Here is a 26,844-nt window from a genome sequence, read left to right on the forward strand (position 1 = left end):
AGAGCTGGGTGTGGTGGGACGTGCCTTTAATCCCAGCACTCAGGGAGGCAGACGAAAATAGATCTCTGTGAGTTCAAGGCCACCCTGGTCTACAAAGTGAGTCCAAGACAATCATGGCTACACAGAGAAGCCCTGTCTTGAAAAAAAATTTTCCCCCAAGAAACACACCTCAGGAGGATTGCATGAAAGTACTAGTAGCAATTCTACGGGTAGCTGAAAAATACTAAATAACCTAAAATTCCTTCAAAAGTCAGAGAAATAAATTATGACATATTCATAATGGATGCTATAGTGCTATAAGATGACAAACTAGTGCAACACCTAGAATTAATCTTAAATAATATTGGACAAAAAGATTGAGCTGGTACAACTTAATTTCTAGAAATTAAATTATTAAAGAAAGCACATCCAGGTGGAAAAGCTAGAAAATATAGGAAAACACTGTCCAAAAATCAGGATTGGTAGTTCACGATGGAAAGAACATAACAGGGTGGGACACATGGATGGTACCTGAGATACAGACAATATTCTGTTTCTCAACCATGGCAGTGATTATGTAAACAAATTTTAAAAATAATTCTTTTCAGTTGCTCTTCCAAAAGACCTGAGTTCAATTCTTGGCATCCATATAGCAAGCAACTCAACTATCACTCCAGATCCAAAGGAGCTGATACCTTCCTTCTTGGCCTCAGCAGGCACCTGGCACACATGTGCTACATAGACATAAATGTAGGCAAAACAGACATATACATAAAATTTAAGAAGTGCTCACCTGTGTCAAAGCTCCAGCAGGATCAGGGCTCAAAGCAAACCACTGAAGATGGTAAGGGAAAGGTAACAGGCAAATAATTGAGCAGCAATGAGGAAGAAATCCATCATGATAGAACAAGCTCAAATCACAGAAAAGTTAGAAAAAGACAAAAAAAAAAAAAAAAAAAAAGAGGCAAAACATAAAACATTCTACACAAGCAAAAAGACAGATCATCAAATAAGATGCTGGAACGATTGAAGACATGAAGACAGAATGATGAGAATATGTCCAAGTTACCTGCAGATATATTACTCTAAAAAGAGAGAAGCATGCAAGATCACCCAGTGAGAAGAAGCTATAAAATGAGAAGTGTTAAAGAGTTTCTGAGGAATATGAGACAACTCAGCCAACACAAACAGTCCCCATAAGAAAAATGCCAGGGATGGAGAGATAGCTCAGAGGTTAAGAACACTTGCTGCTCTTCCAAAGGTCCTGAGTTCAATCCCCAGTAGCCGCATGGTGGCTCAGAACCATTTATAGTAAGATATGGTGTATAAATAATAAATAACTCTTTAAAAAGAAAAGAAAAATGCTGGCTACAGCTAGGATACAAAGTGAATAAGCTCTAATTAATAAAAAAATTAAATTTAAAAAACAAAAAAGAAAGAAAAACGCCACCAGCTTAAAGAGAGAAGGGCAGTCAAGATGGCTATCTATGTGTTTTATCTGAAACCATGTTCAGCAATGTGCTGTGGATAGAAAATGGATTCGAACTACATAAAATATCGACAGAAGATCCAATAAGAAGAATCAAGAACCAGAAGCTGTATGTATTGCAGGGAATGATGATAATAAGCCAGAGAACACAGAGTGAAGACAGAAGAGAGACCATGAAGAGAATTCAGGGACTATCACTGCTAAACAGGAGTCCACATAGTCTCTAGAGCAAAGGGCTAAGGCGTATTAAAGATAAAGTGTATGTTAGTGAACTGGAATTTGAGAGAAAAACATTGTAAAAGTGAAAAGTAAAAAATTTTAAATTACATAAACAGAATCCTCTCCTCAAATCATGTACCCACCTCAGGCAAATGATCTCCAAATCCAGAATCTGAACCAAATTCCAGAGAAGAACTCCTAGAGCTAATATCCATTGACCTTCCTGACTGACAGCTACTCACCTGCTGCTGGCCTTCAGGATAGCATGCAGCTCAACACAGGGCCCTCGGTGAGTGCCCCAGAGCCATTTCCTGCCCACCTATCCACTAACTCACTTGGAATGAGTCACCCTAATACTGAAATCCAAGAATTATTCAATGTATCCAGAAGCTAACAAGCTGGAGTAACAGTGAACAAAGATCCAAACACCCATGCAACAAACAGCACAAACAACCATCACAAGAACAGCCAACACAGTCTGCATCCTCCAGAAATTAACACCCCATCATTATATTCCTGTGAAAAATAACTTAACTGATACATAAAAAAACGAACTTCAAAATGGCATTATATGTTCAAGCTCAAAGATGATTTGAATAGATACATGTCTGAATAAAAACTGAAGAAAAAACAGTTCAATGAGAACAAATCAATAAGAAAATACAGTTTAATGTACTCTCTCTGAAAAAAACCCAAACAAATAAAACTTCAAATGGAAAATTCAGGAAGTAAAACAAAAAAATCAGAGGAAAGGCTCACCAACAGACTGGATCATATGGAAGAGAAAATACCATGTCTGAACAATGAGGTAGAAGAAATGAATTATTCAGCTTTAAATAAAATGTTAAATCTAAAATCCCAAAGAACAAAATATCCAATAAATCTGAGACACTATGAAAAGACCAAATCTATGGATACAAAGTATGAAAGAAGGACAAGAAACCCAGGCCAAAGGCATAAAAGTTGTTTTTCAAAAAAAAAAAAAAAGAAAGAAAGAAAGAAAATTTCCCAAACCTACGGAAAGAGATGCTATCATGGTACAAGAAGCACAAAAAAAAAAAAAAAAAAAAAAATCAGGACTTGGGGATCCTGCGACCTGCGAGGCATGCACAAGCACAACACATGGACTGCCCTATACTAGATAATGAGAAAAAAGTATACAGAACAAAGAAAAGATATTAAAACCAAGTCACAGATAAAAGCAGGCCCATCAGAATAACAATGAAAGTACGACATGGTCCGATGTTCTACATGTTCTGAATGACCACAGATTATCAGCCCAAACTACTATACCCAGGAAAATGATAAGTCATAACTAAAAGAAAAAACAAAATCCTTCATGATTAAAACAAATTTGAGGAATTCATGTCTACTAAGCCAAGTCAACAGTGTATACTAGAAGAAATTTGGTCTGAAGAGAAGATTAAACATACCCAAGAGACAGGATGAACAAATAATCCCAAAACAGTAAACCATAAGAAGCCTTAAAAAAAAAAATCAATACCACCACAAAAAATAATAAAAATTGAAAAACACTGCTTAATAGTAACTCTTAAAAAATAGCAACAGTCTCAATTCCACAAAAAAAACAGACTAACAAAGGGATCAGAAAACAGGATGAGTCTTTTTGTTGCCTACAAGAAACACACCACCTTATTAAAGACAGGTAAAAGGACAGAAAAAATATATTCTAAGCAAATAGAAGTAAGAAATAAACAGGCTATTCTAATATTTAGAAAAAATAGATTTCAAACCAAAACTAGACAGAACAGATGGGAAAAGGCAATCCATACTCATTAAAGGAAAAATTCACCAACAGGATATTACAATCCTAAACATTTACACAACAAAGGGGCACCCAATTTCATAACAGAAAATATCTAAAACTCACAGACTGACTCTAACAGTGTAAGTGTACAACTTCAATACCCCACTCTCACCAATAGGTTAGCCAAACACAAACTAAATAAACTCTAAGTTAAATGACATTATAAATCAAAAGGACCTAACAGAACATTCTATGCAAACACTAAAGAACTTCCTTCTCAGCAGCCCATGGAACTTTTTCCAAAACTGACCATATATTAAGACACAATGTTACTCTCCTTGTGGAGTTCCTCCCCTCCAGATCTTACTGTTTCCCACTTCTTTCATAAGGTTCCCTACACTCTGCCCAAAGGTTGGCCAAAAGCCTCAGCATCGCTTTGATTGTCTGCAGGGCAGAGCCTTTCAGAGGTCCCCTGTGTCAGGCTGCTGGCTTGTTCCCTGTTTTCTCCTTCTTCTGATATCCATTCTCTTTGCCTTTCTGGATAAGGAATGAGCATTTTAGCAAGAGTCCTCCCTCTTGATTAGTTTCTTTAGGTGTACAGATTTTATTAGGTTTATCCTATATTATATATCTATATGAGTGAGTATATACCCTGTGTGTTTTTCTGCTTCTGGGATAGCTCACTCAGGATGATCTTTTCCAGATCCCACCATTTACTGCAAATTTCATGATTCCCTTGTTTTTCATTGCTGAGTAATATTCCATTGAGTAGATGTACCACAATTTCTGTATCCATTCTTCAGTTGAGGGCATCTGGGTTGTTTCCAGCTTCTGACTATTACACATAAAGCTGCTACAGACACGGTTGAGCAAATGTCCTTATTGTGTACTTGAGCCTCTTTTGGTTATATGGCTAGGAGTGGTATGGCTGGATCTTGAGGAAGCGCTATTCCTAGTTGTCTGAGAAAGTGCCAGATTGATTTCCAAAGCAGTTGTACAAGTTCACATTCCCACCAGCAGTGGAGGAGGGTTCCCCTTTCTCCACAATCTCTCCAGCATGTGTTGTCACTTGAGTTTTTGATCTTAGCCATTCTGATGGGTGTAAAGGTGAAATCTTAGGGTCGTTTTGATTTGTATTTCCCTTATGACTAAGGACGTTGAACATTTCTTTAAGTGTTTCTCTGCCATTCGATATTCCTCTATTAAGAATTCTCTGTTTAGCTCTGTACTCTTTTTTTAATTGGATTACTTGATTTGTCGCTGTTTAACTTCTTGAGTTCTTTATATATACTGGAAATTAGTCCTCTGTCAGATATAGGGTTGGTGAAGATCCTTTCCCAATCTGTAGGCCGTCATTTTGTTCTGATGACAGTGTCCTTTGTTTTATAGAAGCTTTTCAGTTTCATGAGGTCCCATTTATTGATTGTTGCTCTTAGAGCCTGTGCTGTTGGTGTTCTGAGCACAGGGGTCTTTCCTGAGACTGATACTCCAACCAAGGACCATGCATGGAGATAACCTAAGACCCATGCACAGATGTAGCCCATGGCAGTTCAGGGTCCAAGTGGGTTCCATAGTAATAGGAACAAGGACTGTCTCTGACATGAACTGATTGGCCTGCTTTTTAATTAGCTCCCCCTAAGGGGGGAGCAGCATTACCAGGCCACAGCAGAAGACAATGCAGCCACTCCTGATGAGACCTAACTGACTAGGATCAGAAGGAAGGAAAAGAAGACCTCCCCTATCAGTGGACTTGGGGAGGGGCATGCATTCAGAGGGAGGAGGGAGGAGGGAGGGAACCATAGGGGGGATACAAAGTGAATAGTGTAATTAATAAAGAATTTAAAAAACAGACACAATGTAAATCTCAACAAATACAGGAAAACTGAATATTCTGCATCCTATCTGGTCTCAAATGCATACAGCTGAATTTCAACGACAATAAAAATGGCTGAAAGTAGACAAACTCGTGGAAACAAGAAAACACAGTACCAAATAAAAAGTGGGTTAAGAGAGAAATCAAGAAGAAAATGTGTAGCTGTGCCTTTAATCCCAGCAATTGGGAAGCAGGGGCAAGCACATCTTTGTGAATTTGAGGCCAGCATAATCTACAGAGCAAGGTCCAGAACAGCCAGGACTACATAGAGAAACTCTGTATGGGGGAGGGGGGAGGTACGAATAGAAAAAGAAAGTGGAGAGGGAGGGAGGGAAGGGGGGAATTTAAGCCAAGCAATAGTGGTGTACACCTGTAATCCTAGCATTCAGGAGGCAGAGGCAGGTGTATCTCTTTCTGAGTTTGAAGCCAGCTTGGTCTACAGAGAGAGCTGCAGGAAAGACAGGGCTATACAGAGAAACCCTGTGTGTGTAGGGTGGGGTGGAGAGTTGATTTACTGAACTAAAATAAAAACACAACATATCAACATACCAAAATATATGTGACAGAATGAGGACAATCCAAAGAACAAAGTTCATAGCACTAAGTGCCTGTCATCAAGAAAACATAAGATATTTCATATTAATAACTAAATGATACACTTAAGCTTAAGAAAAACATGAACAAATACCCAGAGAGAAAACAAAAAATAATCAATATATGGTTGAAATTAATGAAACAGTTAAGAAAACAACACAGAATCAATGATAGAAAGAGACTTTTTTTGGGGGGTGGGGCACAACAAAATTGGCAAACTTTCAGCCAAATTAGCCAGAAAAAAGAAAAAATCCAAATTTAGAGATAAGGGATAGACAGACAGCTCTGAGGTTAAGGACACTAGTTGCTTTTGCTAAGGACCTGGATTCATTTCCCAGCACCCACATGGTGGTTTATCCATAATTCCAAATTCAGAGGATCCAGTGCTTCTGTTAACACCAGGCAAGCAAATAAAGCACAGACACACATGCAAAATTTCAACACAAAAATAAACACTAGTGCACATAAAATAATTTTAATTGTATTTAGAAATGAAAAGGGAGACATTACAAGACACTGAGCAAATTCAGAGAATCCTAAGGTACTATACCAATACCTCTCAAATCATTTAACAAATTAAAAACTGAAAGAACATTTATAAATTCTTTTTACAAAGTCAGTATTTACAAAATCAGATAAAGACCAAACAAAAGAAAAAAATGATAAGCTATTATCTCTGATTAACACAGATGTAAAACTTCTCACCATAGTATTTGCAAGCCGCATATAGGCATGTATCAAAAAAGTCATCACATCAACAATGATTAAGTCAGCTTGATCCCAGAGATATAGGTATAGTTCAACATATGTAAATCAATAAACATAATCCACCATATAAACAGACTAAAAGGACAGAAACCACATGATCAACTCATTAGAGGTAGAAAAAGCGTTTACCAATATCTAACATCCCTTTCATGATGGAAGTCCTGAAGAAACTAGAGTTATGAGAAACATGTCTCAACATAAAAATAAGGAAATTTATGACAAATCCATAGACAACACATCATTCTAAACAAAGCAAAACTTATTTCCACTAAACTCAGAAACAACACAACTATCTCCCCTGTAATTCAATATATTGCTCATAATCTTAGCTTAGGACAGTAAGACAGCTAAAGGAGATCATGAAGATACAAATAAAGGAAGAAGTCAAAAAAAAAAGTAGTATTTACTGTTTAGTATGATTTTATATGTAAAATACCCTAAAGATGCCACCAGAAAATTTCTATAGCTCATAAATACATTCTGCAAACCGGCAGGATACAAAATCAACACACATAAATCAGTAGGCCTTCCTATATAAAAACACATGCCAAGAAAGAAATAAAGAAAACAATAGCACCATAGCGTGTGCACACACATATACATACACACACAAACACACACTCACAGGATCTCGGAATAAGTCTTAAGTATGAAAGTAAAAGACATATAATAATGACCTTGAAAAAAATCACATATGATGTTAGAAAATGGAAAACTTCCCATGCTCATGGATTGACAAGTTAATATTGTAATAATGACTATTCTACCAAATGCAATTTTCATATTTAATATAATCCCAAACAAAATTCCAACATAATATAGAAAAAATGAAAAAATAATCTTAAACTTCATATGGAAACACAAAAGCCTAGGATAGTTAAAACACAGACCAAACAAATAAACTGCTGGAGGTGTCACCTTTCCTGATTTTAAGTTACAGAAACAAAAAGTGGTTCAGCAGTGTCAGGTTGTGGTGGCGCACACCTTTAACCCCAGCACTCAGCAGGCAGAGGCAGGTGGATCTCTGAATATAAGGCCAGCCTGGTCTACAGAGTGAGTACCAGGACAGCCAGAGCTATACAAAGAAACCCTGTCTTGAAAAACAAAAACAAACAACAAAAAAAGTGACTCAGAAGTTATAAGCACTGGCTGCACTTCCAGAGAACCTGGGTTTGACTCCTAGTACCGACATGATGGCTTCTAGAGGACCTCCCTTCTGGCTTCTACAGGCACCAGGGCAAATACGTGATGCACAGACATACATGCAGGTAAAATACCCACACATATTTAAAAAAAAAAAAATTAAACTAGCATGTTACTAGTAAAAATAAAAAAAAATTTTAAATGAATAAAAATAAAAATAAACACGCTGAATAGAACTGAAAACCTATGACTTTTGACGACAAAGAGATCAAAAATACACACTGGAGAGAAGGCAGCTTTTTTAATGATGCTAGGAAAACTGGACAACTGCATGAAGAACAATGAAATTAGATTGGTATTTTTCAATCTGTACAAAGCTCAACTCCAAATAGATCAAAGACTTCAATTCAACATAAGACCTGATATTAAGAATCTGATAGATCCTAGTAGAGGGAGAGGAACACCAATCTACCCATAAAAACTTCCAACTCAAGATTCACTCTTGCTTTCAGTATGAGTTATGTGTGATAAAATATGCCGATTGTACAGTTAAAAAAAAGAGTCACCCTTCCTACAATATGTGTAGGGATAAAGATAGAGCAAATATAGCAGAGACTGGGAGAAGGTACAACCAATGCCTGGCCCAACCCAAGACCCACCCCATCGGAGAGAACCAACCCCTGTCACTATTAACGATACTCTGCTATGCTTACAGGCTGAGTTGTACTCTGAGAGGCTCCACCCAGCAGCACCTCAAAACAGATGCTGAGACTCATAACCAAACATTGGGCAAGGTGTAGGGAGCCTTGTGAAAAAGTGGGGGGAGGGAGAAAAGGACCTGGAAGTGACAGGCACTTCATAAGAAAACCAACAGTAAAAACTAACCAGGGCCAAGAGGAGTTTGCTGAGACTGAAACACCAACCAAAGACCTTGCATGGGACTGGTCCTAGGCCCCCTGCAAAGATGTAACTGATGGGTAGCTCAGGCCTCATGTGGGTTTCCCTAGTAAGGGGAATGGGGACTCTCTCTGACATGGACTTTTTGCCAGCTTTTCAACTACTTCGCCCTGGATGGACTGCCTTGCTAGGCCACTGGGGAAAAGGTCATGATCAGCCCTAATATGACTTGATGAGCTGGGATGAATGGTAGGTAAGGGGGCTCCCCATTTCTGAGGAATAGGGAAGGGGAAGGGAGGAGGTGGAACTGGGAGATGAGGAAGAATGAGGCTATGACTGGGGTGTAAATTGACTAAATAAATAAATAATTTGTTTTTGAAAAGAATCTGATAGAGCATAAACGAAGGAATGTTTGAACATACACACAGAAGAAAGAACTTTCTAATCCGGACCTAGATGGTATACACATTAAGACCAATAACTGACAAATAGGACATAAACTAAAACACTTGTACAAGCAAAGGACAAAGGACACCATCATTTGACGAAGAGACAACCCACAGTATGGGGAAAGAATCTTTACCAACTATACATCTGATAGAGTGTTGCCATCTAGAACATACAAAGAACTGAAGAAACTAAACAGCAGGAAAATATGTAACCCAAATGTAAAATGCGGTATGGAACTAAACAAAGAGTTCTCAAAAGATCACACAAGTAGCTGAGAAACCCTTTTTTAAAAATGTTTAACACCCTTGCCCATCGAGGAAATGTAAATTAAAACTACCCTGAGATTTAATTTTATTCCAGTGAAAATGTCCAAGATCAAAATACAAACGACCAGCAGACGCTGGAAATGTATTTAAAAAAAAAAGAAGAAGAAGAAAGAAAAAAAAACCCCACTCATTCACTCTTTGTAGAAGTGTAACTGATGCAGTCACTATGAAAATCATGTGGAGTTTCCTCTAAAAGATGAAAGTAGATCTATCCAAAGGACTCACTATCTTACTACAGAGATGTTTACTCATCCATGTTCATTGTTGTACTACTTCTAACAGCCAGAAATTAGAAACAGCCTAGATGGATAGTAACTAATGAATGGATACTGAAAATCTGATATATTTTCAAAACAGAATATTATTCAACTGTTAAGAAAATGGCACTGGCATATAAATGGATGGAACTAGAAACAGTCATCCTGAGAAAGATAACCCAGACCAAGAATGACAAACTTGTGTTCTCTTATATGTGAATGTTTGCTTTTAAGCTTTATATGTATTTCATTTGGAATACCAAAGAGGTTAGTAAGGTAACAAGAAAGGGGCCATTAGGGAGGAGGAGATCTTTCAATGAAAGAGAAATAGAATACAGTGTTATATAGGACAAAAGGAAAAACAGGAGACAGGAAGAATTAAATGAGATGGAGACGGAAGGGCAGGGTATGGGAAGGGATAACTCACACTAAAGGTGATACTCCTGTAAAAGCTTTCTAAAATATAGAAACACATAAAAATAGTTTAAATTGAGTTAAACTATAACGGGGAACAATATCCCAATTAGACAGCATACACGATTGAATACAGCCGCCAGTATCAGAAATGAGTTACTTCTTTTGGCTTGTTAGTTAATGGTGGTCTCACAGACCCTCTAAATACATTACAGGTTATTGCCAGTGCTATTGGTTACCCTCCAGAACTTGAGGGTACGACACTACTGCTGAAGACACACATACTTGTGTCATAGATCATGGAGAAATTAGCTGGTACTCAACTGGAAGCTTCCTCACTACTGGACAGCTTTCACAGTGCTGAGGGTGCTATGCATATGACCAGAGGCAAAAAGTAATCATCAAAATCATCCAGATGCAAGCTATAATAACAACTGGCCTGGCAAACAAGTCCCATGCACAAACATAATATGAGAGTAGACAACCACTTTTTTAAATTCAATGGAGTTTTTTTCCAAACAGATCTTTCACTTGCTTGGTTAGAGTCACACCAAGGTACTTTATGTTATTAGTGGCTATTGTGAAGGGTGGTGTTTCCCTAATTTCTTTCTTGGTCCTTTTGTCTTTGGTATACAGGAGGGCTTCTGATATTTTTGAGTTAATTTTGTATCCAGCCACTTTACTAAAGGTGTTTATCAGCTGAAGGAGTTCTCTGGTTGAATTTTTGGAGTCATTCATGTATACTATCATATCATCTGAAAATAGTGACACTTTGACCTCTTCCTTTTTGATTTGTATTTCCTTGATTTCCTTTAGTTGTCTTACTGCTCTAGCTGGGACTTCAAGCACTAGGTTGAAGAGATATGGAGAGAGTGGGCAGCCTTGACTTGTCCCTGAGTTCAGTGGGAATGATTTAAGTTTCTCTCCATTGAGCTTAATGTTGGCTTATAGGACTGCTGTATATTGTCTTTACTATGGTTAGGTATGTGCCTTATATCCCTGATCTCTCCAAGATTTTAAACATGAATGGCTGTTGGGTTTTGTCAAATTCTTTTTCGGCATCTAAGGAGATAATCATGTGTTTTTTTTTTCTCCTTCAGTTTGTTTATACGATGGATTACATTGATGGATTTCCGTATATTGAACCACCCCTGCATGCCTGGGATAAAGCCTACTTGGTCATGGTAGATGATATCTTTTATGTGTTCTTGGATTCAGTTTGCAAGTATTTTATTGAGTATTTCTGCATCAATGCTCATAAGAAAGATACGTCTGAAGTCCCTGAGATTTTACCTTACACCCATCAGAATGGCTAAGATCAAAAACTCAAGTGACAATACATGCTGGAGAGGATGTGGAGAAAGGGGAACCCTCCTCCATTGCTGGTGGGAATGTAAACTTGTACAACTGCTTTGGAAATCAATCTCTCTGCTTTCTCAGACAATTAGGAATAACGTTTCCTCAATATCTAGCTATACCACTCTTAGGCATATATCCAAAAGATACTCAAGTACACAACAAGGACATTTGCTCAACCATGTTCATAGCAGCTTTATTTGTAATAGCCAGAACCTGGAAACAACCCAGATGTCCCTCAATGGAGGAATGAATACAGAAATTGTGGTACATTTACACAATGGAATACTACTCAGCTATTAAAAATAAGGAAATCATGAAATTTGCAGGCAAATGGTGGGATCTAGAAGAGGTCATCCTGAGTGAGGTATCCCAGAAGCAGAAAGACACACACAATATATACTTACTTATAACTGGATAGTAGACATATAATATAGGATAAACATACTAAAATCTTTACACCTAAAGAAACTAAGCAAGAAGGAGGACCCAGGGTAAGATAATCAATCCTCACTCAGAAACACAAACAGGATGGACACTGGAAGAAGGAGAAAATAGGAAACAGGACAGGAGCCTATCACAGAGGGCCTCTAAAAGACTCTACCCAGCAGGGTATCAAAGCAGATGCTGAGACTCATAACTAAACTTTAGGCAGAGTGCAGGGAAGGGGGAGATAGTAAGACCTAGAGACAACAGGAGTTCCATAAGGAGAGCAACAGAACCAAAAAATCTGAGCACAGGGGTCTTTCCTGAGACTGACACTCCAACCAAGGACCATGCATGGAGATAACCTAGAACCTCTGCCCAGATATAGCCCATGGCAGCTCAGTATCCAAGTGGGTTCTCTAGTAAGGGGAATAGGAACTGTCTCGGACATGAACTCAGTGGCTGGCTCTTTGACCACCTCACCCTGATGGGGGAGCAGCCTTACCAGGCCACAGAGGAAGACAGTGCAACCAGTCCTGATGAGACCTGATAGGCTAGGGTCAGATGGAAGGGGAGGAGGACCTCTCATATAAGTCGACTGGGAGAAGGGCATGGGAGAAGAGGGAGGATGGAATTGGGAGGGAGGGGGCTACAGCTGGGATACAAAGTGAATTAACTGTAATTAATATTAAAAATAAAATTTAATAAAAAAATTTAAATTATTAAAAAATAAATAAAAATAAAAATTCAATGGAAGGCCCACTCTTTACAAAATGGAACCTGTGACTAGACATGCCACAAGCCCTACCAGAAAACCTACTACTATTATTCTGCTAAACGGACAGAGTACTAAAACAACTTCTAATGACTTACAGTTATACCCATAGATCAGTGCACTGCTCAAATCTTACCACAGATGCTTTTTCTTGCAATACACAAAGCAAGAAACAGAGACATGCAACTGGTCAACAGACATAGACTTTCAGCCCTAAAATGTCTATTAACAGAACCCTCCCTCAAGGTTCAGAGATTTGTGTAGAAAACAGGGTGGAAAGATTACAGCTGAAAGTAGTGGGTGGCTTCAAAGACAATCTCCTAGCTACAATAGGAAAATGACATGTGGAATCACAGGGATTGTGACAAATGGGTAAGACCTACACAAACAGGATCAAGCCACACAAAATCCCAGTATGAAGGAGAAGAGGGATACATGAAGTCCCACCCCTATCGGCAACTGATTGCTGCTGGACAAGGAAAAGTCAGTTTTCTTTAATGGTGCCACACCTGGTATATAAACCACACTCCTGTACAAGCCCCATATGCCCAGAAGTGGTTGCCCAATACAGACTGGACTTGATGGAGACAGGAAGAGGGGAAGACAGGAGGAAAGAGGGGAAAAAGGGAAGGAGACAAGAAGGAAGGGGTAGAGAGAGAAAAAACATGTGAGAAAGAAACCATCAGGTTGGGTAGGTAGGGAAGAGAGGGAAGATCTAAATCTGGAGTGGAATGGATAGGATCAAACTACATTCTATAAAATTCCCAAAGAAGTCACAAAAACACTATTTAAAAAATACTGCATGCGAAGGAAAAAGGGAATTATAGGAACAAACTTAAATATAAATGTCAGGAAGCCTGGTGATAAAAGCATCAAACTGTGAGGGAGATCATCTTTCAACCAAAGCACAAAATGGTTAACTAGTAATATAGCTAGGAACTGACAGCTAAGATACAAACTGCTTCTCTGGTTCTGTTTTATGCTGTGTGTTGACAAACATGCAGATCTCAAATTCTGATTAAACTCTTCACATTTAAAAATGTTTTTAAATCCTAAGTAACATAACAATATACATAGTTTTACTACCTACTGGAAGGAGAATACTACTACTATGAATTAAGTGACTAGAATAAAAACTTGTTATTAATCATAAATAACATTTAAGTATTTTTAAGATTTATTTATTTCTTAATATGATACAGTCAGAATTCTGACTGCATGTATGCCTGTGGGCCAGAAGAGGGCAGCAGATCTCATTATTGATAGTTATGAGCTGTCATGTGGTTGCTGGGAATTAAACTCAGGACCTCTGGAAGACCAGCCAGTGCTCTTAACCTCTAGGCTATCTCTCCAGCCCATTATTTAAACTTTTCATTCACTCATTCAGTGTATGGAGAATGTTCAGTGTCACACAGACATGTCTTTTCTAGTGCTATCACCAACAGAGAAAAAAATCAAGTGCTCTCCTCCTACAGACTGTACTGAGCACTTTCCTCAAGAACTTAGAATACCAAGCAGTGATTCTCACACTTCATAAGCTCAGGACTACTCTGTGTGCTTAAGGAGTTGCTGAGGACCAGCACTGAGTATTACCTGTCCATATGTAGTTTAATAGAAACTGAAACAGAGGTATTAAAAACAGAAAACCAAAGAGCATTCCAGTATCCAAGGGATATCACAGGATCATCTGGGAAGCTGTCTTTTCATATAAGGCATTAAAAAACACCCTTTCCCTCAAAAGTGTTATTATTTTTACATTAACAGCTTTGTATTTTGTTGTTTGTTTTTGAAGACAAGGTCTTGCTATATAGCACAGCTGGCTTCAAACTCTTAAAGCACTTGCCTAAAGGCCTTGCAAATACTGGGATTACAGTTTTGTGCTACTACAGCTAGCTAAGCAACAATTTTGCTCTTGTGGACTCAGACATACTATAATATGTTGTCTAAATACATATACTGAGTATCTGTACTATCTTTGTAACATCGAAATTATTATAATAACATCAGTTGTAGGAGGTAGGCTATATCTTGCATAAGAAAGATCTAATACCAAATAATCACTTTTCTTATGACTGATAGGAAGAGAGAAAAATCTGAAATGTTTTCTGGGGTACAGTGAGGGCACACAGAGTAAATAAATTCATTTGAGTATGTGTTCTCTTCCAGGCCCTAAGTCAGACATTTTAACCTGACAACAGCCTTTAAAAAAGTACATCAAGAATGGCAGTATCTCTACTGACAGAAAGAAATTGTTGTTAAGGCCTCAAACTAGTACATAATAGACCTGTAATTAGAATCCCACTACTGAAATTGGCCATTTTTCTACTGATACCCTAATCAGAGTAGGTGAGTTTAAGAGTATCCTCCAAGATTAAAACATTCCATCCTGCCGGGAAGGTCCTTAAGCAGGGAGGTGAACAACAACAAAGTATTAGCTTCAAGTACTCCCTGAAGCTGACCATACTAGATTCACTGGGTTCCTTCCCTGCCAGGGTAAGCAGAACCCAGCTATAAAGAAGACTCTCAGACAAGAAGAACTGCCTGGAGATTTAGAAAAACTGAAGCGCCTAGACCAACCTGTTGAGCTGCCTGCAGGCTGTGCAGTGTGCTCCAAGTTTCTCAGCTTTTTATGAGCTGCCACCTGTGCTGGGGTGGGCCTTGGTGATACAGATGCCTGTGAGTCATTTCTGATCCTATAAGTAAATAGCCGTTCGCCCACATTAACATAAGTAACCCCAATAAACTCATGGTTCACAAAGCTGGATGTCGGTGGTATCTGTACTTTGGTCTGCCATAGGCTCCCTATCTGGGGTAAGAAGTGGAGTTCATTTCATCTACCCGGGAAGTTTTGTCACACAACAATGAGTGCAGCCACACAATGAGTGCAAATGAAAGTTGGTCATGAATTTTCTAATACATTTTTCTCATCCCATGTATTTTTGTTCCTTTCTTCTTTCTTCCCTTCTTTCCTTTCTGTCTTCCTACAAATCACCTGCAAGCTTTAGGAAGTTTACCATATTGCCCAATTACAAAGACAATGTCCCTTCTTAGTATATGGTTTATCTCCTCTCCTTAGACCAGAAGCCTAAAGTATGGTCTTTAAGTCTATGTAGTAACAAAATCTAGCAACACAGGAATGAGCTGATCACTATAACAAATGAGACAGCCAGCTAACGCCACTGATATGTGGACAGAAGCCAACTAAGAAAAGCAGTGACCTGGATGAAGTCAAGTTTAAGGTTAAGTTCCCTAAAGAAGGTACACACCACCACTACCAATTCTAATTAAAAAACAAAAACATAACTTTCATACTCACCTTCTTTATCAGTAACTGACCAGGAATACTTCTGAAAAGGCTTACTAGATGGAAGAGGGTCCATCTCCAGCACTTTATAAATCTGGCCAAAGGCTGATAGTCTAAGTGCATGCTAAGGAATAAAACATTATGTTTAATAAAATCTTATTAACCACTGTAGCTTCTATGACATTTAACTCAACATTAATTACGTATTGATATTATACTGGTATAATTCCCTAACTTAAGGATACAAGAAAAGTAGCCACACAGAACAATTCAGAAAATGAAAGTTATGATATCTTTCTAAACAATCAGTGATATACTGGTCTCATACCTGTGCACTATGAGTGATGTCTTCTTTTTGCTGAGTAGTCATATAGCTCAAAGCATCTGTTGGGTCTCGCTCACAAGGATCATGAAGACCAGGACCCCCTTTGGCAAACGCAAGGAAAAATAAAAATTTAGAACTAAATTTAGAAAATAGTGAAGTAACAAAAGAGAGAAGGGGAAAAAAACTGAAGAATTAAGTTAAAAGTCTGCTCAATTAAGTAAATACTAAGGATATTCTGTCATTTGCAGCGTTAGCTTAACTATCCTTATTTTATATGAAAGTCACCTAAATAAAAAACTGAGTCTTACTCCAAGAATTTACAACAGCAAGATGAATCATCCCTAAACTTTAAATGATTTTATATTTAATTTTTCTAAATTAAATACTAGAATGCAATCAAGATGAATTTTATTACTTTTAAAATAAGCATTTACATTTCCCAATCCAGACTTCTAAGTGAAGCAAATTCATAGCAGACAGTTTCTATTAGTACCCTTTATGTTAGTACATACAAAACACAAATTAGAATTATTGGAAAAGCTTTACAGCACTCTTCCACACACAAGCATTCTAACTGCTGAAATTCCAAAGAACACAACTCCTACACATCATTTTCCTCTGCAGAGGACAAACATTTAGCATAAGTTTAGATAAATTAACTAAAATGAGATTTTTCTTATTCTTCTGCCTTGAGAGTTTGAAACCCTTACCAGGAAGTAGTATTCCAGATGCCAAACACTCCATTACTCGTCTCAAGGCCTCCCCAGCGCCCAAAGGTCTATTACAAGTACCTATAGACTTTTCACATATAAGCTCTAGTGGCTAGAAGATATTAAATTACAAATTAGTACATGCACCAAGTGTTAAAAGGATTCCAGTTAAATGTGAGCTGACATTTCTATCTAAAAGGGAAGCCAAAAAAGTATAGACAATTTAGCATTTAAGAACCATTTAACTCTTCTCCCATGATTATCTACTCCAACCATTTTTTTAAATCAAGCATTTTAGATATTTTTCTGAAAACATGAGACAAAAATGTTATGATTTTTAATTACCCTGAAAAAATTTTTTAAAAACTAAAGAAACTAGTCATGTAATTAATTTATGATTAACAAGCTTTCACATGTATAATAGCTAATAAATAACCAAGGTACAAACCAGTCTAAGTTCTACTTAAGTTAGGAAGCACTAAACTATCAAAAAAACAAAAAAAAAAGGTCATTCAAATACCTGCTTCAAGAGCAATAATTAAACAAAAAAACCACATCTCTTCATTAAACTGAAAACTTGTGATGCTGTACAAATATTTAGTCTTTCATTATTTTATAAATGAGCCTTTATAATTTTAAATTATTTTTATAAATTTTAAAATTGTAGACCTGACTAGATCAAATATAATATTTCCAAATTAAGTCAATGTTACAATATATGTTAAATCCAGTTAGTAATTAATAATCAGGCAAACACTGCACTTAACCTAACTGCAGACATACTTTAAACTATATATTGTAACATTGCACTTAACCTAACACGTTGAATTTGTGTCTACATTTCATAAGAAATTCAAAAGACACCAGTCTATCAGATAATCTCCACAGAAATAGAATGACATGCTAAAGGAAATGGACCAGCCAAGAAGGCTATCATTGGCAGCAAGTAATCATGAATGATCAATGATCACTACAGAGTTCAAAGAACAGCATTTCTAAAAGGTATAAAACCTTTAGGTAAAAAAAATAATAATAATAATAAAAATAATACAAAGAGATACAGACAGACAGATACATATAGAGATAGATAGACAGACAGACAGACAGACAGATAGACTTAAAATCTTGATATACATATACCAGGTCTAAAACACAAAAGACAAGACATGACAAGTTATATTCATAAAAGATTTCATAAAACTGCATAAATTTCTAGGTCAAAACAAGACAACATATGCCTTAACTAACTCAGAAGATAGTCATTCCATAGTAACATTTCTAGTATTTCCTCTGCTATAGCTTCAAGATGTTTTTTAATCACACTTAAGTACTTACCCATCCTTTCAACGGTGCCCATGTAGGAACTCTGTTGCACAAATCACGCAGAATGCGGAGGACAATTACACATGATTTTAATCCATTTGCCCTTGCCTAAAACAAACAAAATGATTCCAATATCCCTATAGAAATCCATTCCTCACTTGAAATACACTGATCATGTATTTCATGGTTTTTAAAGTGAATATCAATTAGCAAATAATTTACTGGTTTTCAAGCAAACCAAAAAATCAAGTTATGGTTCAGAAAGGCAGGTTTTCAACAAATAGAAAATTCCTTTTATAAACTCATAGTAACCAAATTCTAGAAACTATATTAACATTTAGCTTTATGTTTATATTTTATAAGCCACCATCTACTATTCAAAATAGTAAGCCAAAAAGAATTACTTGTTAACAAAATATCATGGAAAGACAGCTCAGTGGATAAAGTGCTTCCTAGGAAAGCATGGAAGCTCGAGTTCAACCCTCGGAACCTGTGTTTTAAAAGCCAGGTGTGGTGGCACACACTTATAATCTCAGTGTTGGGAAAGCAGAAACAGAAGGGTCCCTGGGGCTTGCTGGCTAGTCAGCCTAGCCTACTTGGTGTTCCCAGTGCCGTGAGAGACCCTATCTCAAAAAGAAAAGCAAGGTGAGCAGCTTCTGAAAAATGACATTGAAGTTGAGCTCTGGTTGGTACGCACACAGCACAGTGCACACACTACAGTGAAAGCTATTCTAGGCACTTTATCTAAAGGAACTAAGTATCCCCATTTATATAGCACACGGAAAACACTACGTGTCAGGTGTTCCAAACATAATCTACATATGGCTATACAGAAACAGTAAGGAAATAACAAAGCGCCAACCTGAAACCATTTGGCATGTCGAAGAGAAGCCAAGGCATTCAGGCATTTCTGCCTGTCCAATAAGTCCGGAGGGTCTTTCATCATTACATTTTCTAATAATAAAATGGGATAAAGGAAAACAGATAGAGTTTGAAAAGGTATTAAGAAATAATCACTAGCAACCAAAAGAAAGCAGCATTTGAGTGAACTTTTAAGACTCCCAAAAATTTCATAATTTGGTTTTGTTGCTTCTTTTTAAAATTAAGTATACATTATTTACATAGTCATCAGAGTTTGAGCAAAAATGCAAGGAAGAGTAAAAGAATTCATTCAGTAAAGGAATCAGTGACTACTGCTTCTGATTATCAATCTGTAATCTTACTAATGAACACGTAAACCATCATAGAAAACAAAATAAATACACAGCATTGCATACTTTGACAAACTATAAAGAAAGACATCCGGGAACAATAGCAATAAAAACATTTTTTTATTAGAAGAAATTTTGACAACTCATCAGGGTCTAAAACAGCTCTTATGTAATAGTAAGGTTAGAAATGCTGAATATACGCTTAGTGTGTATTTGATTCTAAACAAACCCAGTCACTAAACCACCACCGCTAAGAGCTCAAAAGCTACCTTGAGGTTCATTCAGTTTTTCTTTTTGGACCCAAAAATTTAAAACTACAAATATAAAATAGAAATATTTTTCTTATTTATTGATCTCCTTTTTTTTTTTCCTTAAGGCAACTCAGACTGCTACCTAATCATGGTATTTTGATTTACCTTACTATCTCACAATCGGTTAAGATGGTCAAAAGCAGCAAAATTTAAACATGATTAACAATAAAACCCACATATTTGAGATGCCACATGATACTAAGTCCAAGTATTACCAAATTCATTTGTGCTAAGCTATGCAGAATGGGTTTTTAATTTTTAAATCTTAATACATATTTGATAGTTCCACAATAGGATTCCCTCAAAAGGATTGTCTAACATCTAAATCAGATGTATCACTCTCTCTTAAGAATGCTTTTAAGCCAAGAGGTTAGAGCACAATGTTAATCCCTGCACTTGGGAGGTAGAGACAGGCAGATCTCTGTGAGTTCAAAGCCAGCCTGATCTACAGAGTTCCAGGTCAGCCAGAGAAACCTTGCCTTCCCCCACAAAAAAAAAAGAAAGAAAGAAAGAAAGAAAAACGAAAGAAAAGGAGAAAAAAAAGTCCCACCAACACTTGCAGTCAGTATTCTCTCGAGAGTAGATAGGGAATACACTGCATAGTTCAAGCAATGTACTTTTAAATGGCACACAAGAACATTGATATTTTTTTTGTTTCCTTTGTTATCAGTGAGTCTATAGTGGCAAATCTAGTGTTGAGTCTACTAGCTAAAACGTTACTAACCCTGAAGGCTTAACGTTCAACTAGAGCCACTGACAAAAGAAGGACTGTGGGCTCCCTGCTCTGCCGCAGCACTAAAGGATGAAGTGTCACACACTTATTCTCTGCCAAGTGAGCGCCACAGCAGATGTCAGCACTGTTTTCCATTAACCCCGCCAACAAAAATCACAGTGCTGGGGCTCATTTCATTACTCATTTCTACTCATAAGATCAGAAGCCTCATAAAGAATTATCAATGTGGACTTGTTTTGAAACCCAAACAAATATGGTGCTCACAGGTGCTCCAGCTCCTGGACTTACTTGTTTTTACAGACAAACATACAACTGAGTCATTTTAATGTTTTGTCATCCAATTGTTTTAGTCAATACAAGCATCTGTGTAAAGCTTTTATAAAAGATAAACATTTCTAAATGAGTTATTAGAATCTCCTAAAAGGTAGAACCAACAAAGGCTGCCTGGCTCTTCTCCTCCCATGTCCCTCCCCAAGTCCACTGATAGGGGAGGTCCTCCTCCCCTTCCATCTGACCCTAGCCTATCAGGCCTTATCAGGACTATCTGCATTGGCCAGGGGTCTTTTCTGAGACTGAAACTCCAACCAAGGCCCATGCATAGAGATAAACTAGAATCCCTGCACAGATGTAGTCCATGGCAGCTCAGTCTCCAAATGGGTGCCCTAGTAAGGGTAACAGGTAACAGGGACTGTCTCTGACATGAAGTGACTGGCCTGCTCTTTGATCACCTCACACACACCCTGGGGGGAGGGGGTTGTCACACCTTACCAGAAATATAATGCAACCACTCCAGATGAGACCTGATAGGTTAGGGTCAGGTGGAAGGGGAGGAGGACCTCCCCCATCAGTAGACTGGGGAAGGGGCATGGGAGAAGAGGGAGGGAGGATAGGACTGGGAAGGGACGAGAAAGGGGGCTACAGCTGGGATACAAAGTGAATAAATTGTAATAAATTAAAAAATTTAGAATTTTAAAAATCAAGACATCAGCTTGCTACAGACAGCCAACATTTGGAAACAAGATTCTACTAAAAAGAGATGAAAAGAAAGATTCCCTTTACATCAACATCAAAATGGCCATGTATGTTCATGCTCTGACAGTCAAAAGATTTACCAAAATGGTTTACTATTCATGAGGCTGGAAACAGTTATGTGTAACAAACACATTTTTTTTTAAATCTTGCAAGATTTTCTTTTTACATTGATATACAAGCATATGGAACCACCTTGCTACTTATCAGGCCAGCTTGTCAATTCCCTTTATATGGCTAATAATATATTTTTACACATTTTCACTGATTAGGAAAAACACTCCATTAATGTGGCAATCACAAAACTTGCTAGGAAAACAATGCCACTCTTGATATAACCTCAAGTTTAATAGTTTAGTACCTTAACACAGGTGTGTGGGGGTCTGCATCTGTGTTTTTCAACTTTCTTTTAAAAAAAAGTCATAATTAATTAAAAACAGCAGAAAGTCAGAGGAAGGTGGATGGATATCTGTGCATCCAGACTAGCCTGGTCTACATAGTGAATCCCAAGCCAGGGGTACATAGGAAGACCCTGTCTCAAAAATAAATAAAAATAAAATTATTATCTATTTCACTTCCTTTGTAGGAAACATAAGAAATAGCAAAAGGCTGGAGAGATGGCTCAGAGGTTAAGAGCACTATCTGCTCTTCCAGAGGTCCCAAGTTCAATTCTCAGCAACCACATGGTGGCTCACAACCATATACTGGGATCTGATGCCCTCTCCTGGCATGGAGGTGTACATGCAGATAGAGCACTCATATATATATATATATATATATATATATATATATATATATAAAATAAATCTTAAAAAAAAAGAAGAAAAATAGCACAGAAAGATGGGCAAGTACTGGCAAAAATGTCAAATACAAAGAAAAATAGCTTTTAAAAATGTTTTTGTAATCTACCATCAGGGCAAGAAGGTACACGCAGCATTCTTCACAATGGGAACACTGGAAAAAGGACTACTATGCCTAACCTTGCTCACTTGGTTAGAGGTTATATCAGTGGTCAATAAACACGACTCTGCAGCTGACAGTCAATTTTTCACAGTGCCTTACATACGAGCTATCTGCCCCTGTTAACAGAACACCAGCCTATAAAGGAAGAACAAGGAGAAAGCCAGGCATGACTGTGCCTGTGTATGTCTAGAACCCGGCTCTTCAAAAGTAAAAGCATCTGAGCTGGGAATTGTAGCAGGTTCCATGATAATCTGGATAAAGCTGAGTTCTTGGTTCATCCTGACAGAATTTTTTTAGTATGTCTGAGGATATCCTGAAATCTCTTTTCTCTCAATTCCTTGAAGCTTTCTGGAAGGACATTATGCCTGAGCTACTGTTCATGAAAAACACAGTAATAAAAATAAACATGTAGCAATAAGATGAAGCACTGTCCTCTTCATTTGTCTAATTAGGGCACAAACACTACCTTAGTGACAGTCAAGCACTGGGAGGAAAATGACCAAAGGACTGCTCTGCACACCTGGGGAAAGCAGGAAAGTGCAGCCTGCAGCACAATTACGGTCTGCAGCAGTCTACTGTCCTGACCCTTAGCAGGACACATCGCTGAACCTCTGCCAAGAAGTGTGGCATCAACTGGTGCAAAGGAACTCTAGGATAGCTTCTTTATCAAGCTCTGAATCTACCTCAATACTAAGGACAAAAGTTGATTTTAGTATAAGCCAGAAAAGACTTTATTTTCACCATCTGCTTGGTTTAAAACTGCATTGTAAACATAACTTTACATACAATTTATCACCTCCCCATAGCAAATACATTTCTAGTTTAAAGTTACAAGCACCAGAGTTGAGGCTGTGTAATAATGGTCAGAAAGGAAAAATCAGCTCAAGTGTCCATACAGCAACCTAGGCAGGAACGAGAAAGAGGATTCTATACTGGACTCTGTCAGGTTAGTTGAGCAAACTATGATACAGTCCTGCTTATAACAGTGGCCTCCTATGGCCTCTGTGAGATTTATAAATATATATATGAGAAAATGCTTATACATAAAATACCAAAACTTGTAATATTTCTAAAGCCATGTAAGATGTTGCCCATTGTTAACTTTTTTTATACACTAGATTGTATTTTCTCTGCTGACTGAAAATTTACTGTATATGGCATCATTCGGTGCTTAGGATAAAGGACAGGATAGGAGGAAAAAAATACCTGCCTTCCAAGGAGCACAAGCTACACAGTAAGCCGGCTCTTACTAGTACAAAGCTCACTGTATACTCACTCATGATACTCAATTTCAAGCATGAAATGTCCCCAAGTAAATGGAAATGGTAGGGCAGGTCTTTAATCCCAGCACTCCAGAGGCTTAGGCAAAAGGATCTCTGTGAGTTCAAGGCTATCCTGGTGTATCAAGCTGTTGTAGTGAGTTCCAGGCCAGCCAGAGCTACAAAGTAAATCTTTGCCTCAAAAAAACAAAATAAAGAGCTTACTTAGCTGGGGGTTCAGCTGTCTGACTCTGGTGTGCCCACATTACTGTCACTTTTGAGACTGTTTGAATAGGTAAAAGTATTTAGTAGCTGAGTGGTTTCTACACTTTACTACTTTGATCTTAGTTGTATACCTCACTGTATAGAAATTCTCTCACAGAAACCTGTAAACAACTCACTGTTTCTGTATTAACTAAACTCTGAAAGCCTGCTCAGTGTCACACAATACTAACAGAGTGAACAAACAGATATTATGCAGCAAGATCTCTGCTTTTTCTCCTACACCTTTCTTTTTCCCTTTTAAGGAAATACATAGTACTAGGGAAATAGTCATTTCACAAGGTCTTCAAGTAAAGAATTAGAGTATGTTAATACTGATAGCAAAGGAGATTTGTGACATTATTTTTTTAAAGTATATTCATTATATACACTTGACAACTTAGAACATAAATGGTGATTTGAAGTAAATGGTTATATATACTTCTACACAGACAATAGTAAAGATAAATTTAATGCACTATGTAGACCCAGTTCTCTGGCTCTGCCTGTTCTCAACCTAACTTCCCTCTCATTTAGATTTTGCTGAAATCATTTAGCAAGTTAAGAGAGGGAAGAAAACAGTTGATTTGTTTCTATACTGTAAACTATGTATTTGAGAGTGGTAAAAACAAATCAAAGTACTATTACAAACTGTCTCAGGGTGGAGGACAGGTGCTACAAGACATTGTTTAGCTTTAAGAAAGAAAATGAAAAGAAGCAGCAGCTATTTTTCATTGCCAGGTATCCCTGAAAGCTAAATGTGCCTGTGTTTCATCCCATATAAATGAAAAGAATTATGTCAAAGGAAACGAGTGTCTAGGTGAACAAACACTGCATAATCCAGATTGCATATGTTTAATTATGCTGGATGCTCCAAACTGCCCAGAAATATACACAAAAAGGTGTCTATGATAAAGACCAGATTAGAAAAAAAAATGAATAAACTGTAAAATATTAAGTTGGTCACCAGGGCTGGGATATTAAGGGCATATTTTCTGCCATCAAAAAGAGAAGTAATATGTGTTAACTGATTCCTTAGCCTTACCTGATCTCAACAAGCTGATGAAAGCCAGCAAACAGAGGCCTTTAGAATCTTAGTAACTTAAAACACCTTAAACAAAGATTGAGACTATATTACTTGATACAAATTCCTTTCTATGATTAATATTGCTCCAGAAAGGCATAATAAACTAAGAGCCTGTTTTCAGCTTCTCTGAACCAAAACCTAGGTTTTAAAAGCAACAGGTTAAGCCCGAGAGACTCAACACTGAAAGCTATGACACAATCCCATAAGAGTACACAAAACCCTCAAGAGGAAAAAAAAAAAAAAAACTTTATATTTTCTTAATACCTTCAAAGAGGTAAACAAAGGAGCAGATACAAACAACTCTCAATATAAAAATAATGTTCAATAGCACCTATACTTACAACTCTACATAGAAACGTTGGTTTTCTACTGCAGGGACAAGAACACAGCTCACCAAAATTAATGCTTATCTCGATACAACAGCTATCAGAAATCTTAGATTTACTGTTAAAAAAATTAAGTCATTTAAAAGACCAGTTCTTCTAGGTGCTACAGACATGCCAATATAAAGGGTAAAGTACAAGCATTAAACCCAATTATACACTGGATGTACTATAATTTAAAAGACTCAAAAAATGTAACTGGTTTCTAATGATAATATTATTTCTGATTTTAGTTGACCATGAGCTGGACCTCCCTCCCACCCCCAAAAAAAAAAAACTTTTAAAAAAGATGACCATCTATTTTAATTCCAGGATTCTATGAGTCATGCCTAGGAGCCAAAACTCAAAAGTCTACACACAACTAGGTATTCCGTTTCCTGTCACTGTCAACATTTAAAATAAACTACAGAGCTGACCTATACGCCTTTCCCTTTAGTGGTACTTATGGTACACAATGAGAGTTGCTGAAATCTGAAAGATGAAAAATAGCAAGTATCCTACTGGCCCATATATACAATAGTGTTTCTAAAACTGATGTGACAGGGTGGCCAGTTGGTCAAATGCAACATAAGAGGAATATCATATGGCATGTTTCTTTGAACGGGACTGAGTATTAAAAAGTTAACTCAAGATAAAGACATAATGAAGCTCAGCACGCACCCATCAACTTCTCAAAACTCATAGTTAAGTAACTTCTCATTCTACATTTATGAGGATGGCAATGTCACACAGCGATTCTTTGTAACACATATCCTATTCAAACTGTTAACAGGGTCAAAAGCTTCTCAAAAATTTAATGAAGACAGGGGTGTTGGTCCAGGCCTTTAATCTCAGTACTGAAGAGGCAAAGGTAGACAGCTCTCTCTGAGTTCGAGGCCATCCAACTCTACATAGTGACTTTCGGGTCAACCAGGGCTATGTAGCGAGACCTGTCTCCAAAATTTAAAAAGTGTGTGTGCGTGCGTGAATATATATATTTTTTTCTCAATATATTATATATATTTTTTCTCAATATATATTTTTCTCAAAATATATCAAAATATATTTTTCTGAATATATTTTTATCAATAATTTTTAATCTTCAGAGTATGATTATATATATTCAGATTATTTTTCCTTATTCTATAAACCAAATCTACACACAAATAACAACTAAAATTTATAAGGATATACTAGAAGTCAAGGATATATTAGAAGTCAAATATAACATG

At 37.2% G+C, this 26,844-nt stretch overlaps 1 protein-coding gene across 5 annotated transcripts in view; it reads right to left on the reverse strand.

The window, feature by feature from the left end:
* Nucleotides 1–26,844, reverse strand: part of Strbp (spermatid perinuclear RNA binding protein) — a 118,965-nt gene that overhangs the window by 37,786 nt on the left and 54,335 nt on the right. For all 5 annotated transcript variants that reach the window (XR_002476304.2, XR_009593833.1, XM_021633345.2 and 2 more), the window contains exons 6-10: nucleotides 19,259–19,350; nucleotides 18,409–18,504; nucleotides 17,074–17,185; nucleotides 16,367–16,464; nucleotides 16,051–16,162 (exon numbers count right to left, since the gene is read on the reverse strand). Coding sequence is in view for 3 of the 5 variants with exons in the window: in XM_021633345.2 (XP_021489020.1) it covers nucleotides 16,051–16,162; nucleotides 16,367–16,464; nucleotides 17,074–17,185; nucleotides 18,409–18,504; nucleotides 19,259–19,350 (510 nt within the window). In the remaining 2 variants the exon portion in view is untranslated. The remainder of the gene's footprint in view (nucleotides 1–16,050; nucleotides 16,163–16,366; nucleotides 16,465–17,073; nucleotides 17,186–18,408; nucleotides 18,505–19,258; nucleotides 19,351–26,844) is intronic.

The sequence above is a fragment of the Meriones unguiculatus genome, chromosome 8 (assembly GCF_030254825.1).
Source record: "Meriones unguiculatus strain TT.TT164.6M chromosome 8, Bangor_MerUng_6.1, whole genome shotgun sequence".
In the NCBI taxonomy this organism is placed as follows: domain Eukaryota; kingdom Metazoa; phylum Chordata; class Mammalia; order Rodentia; family Muridae; genus Meriones; species Meriones unguiculatus.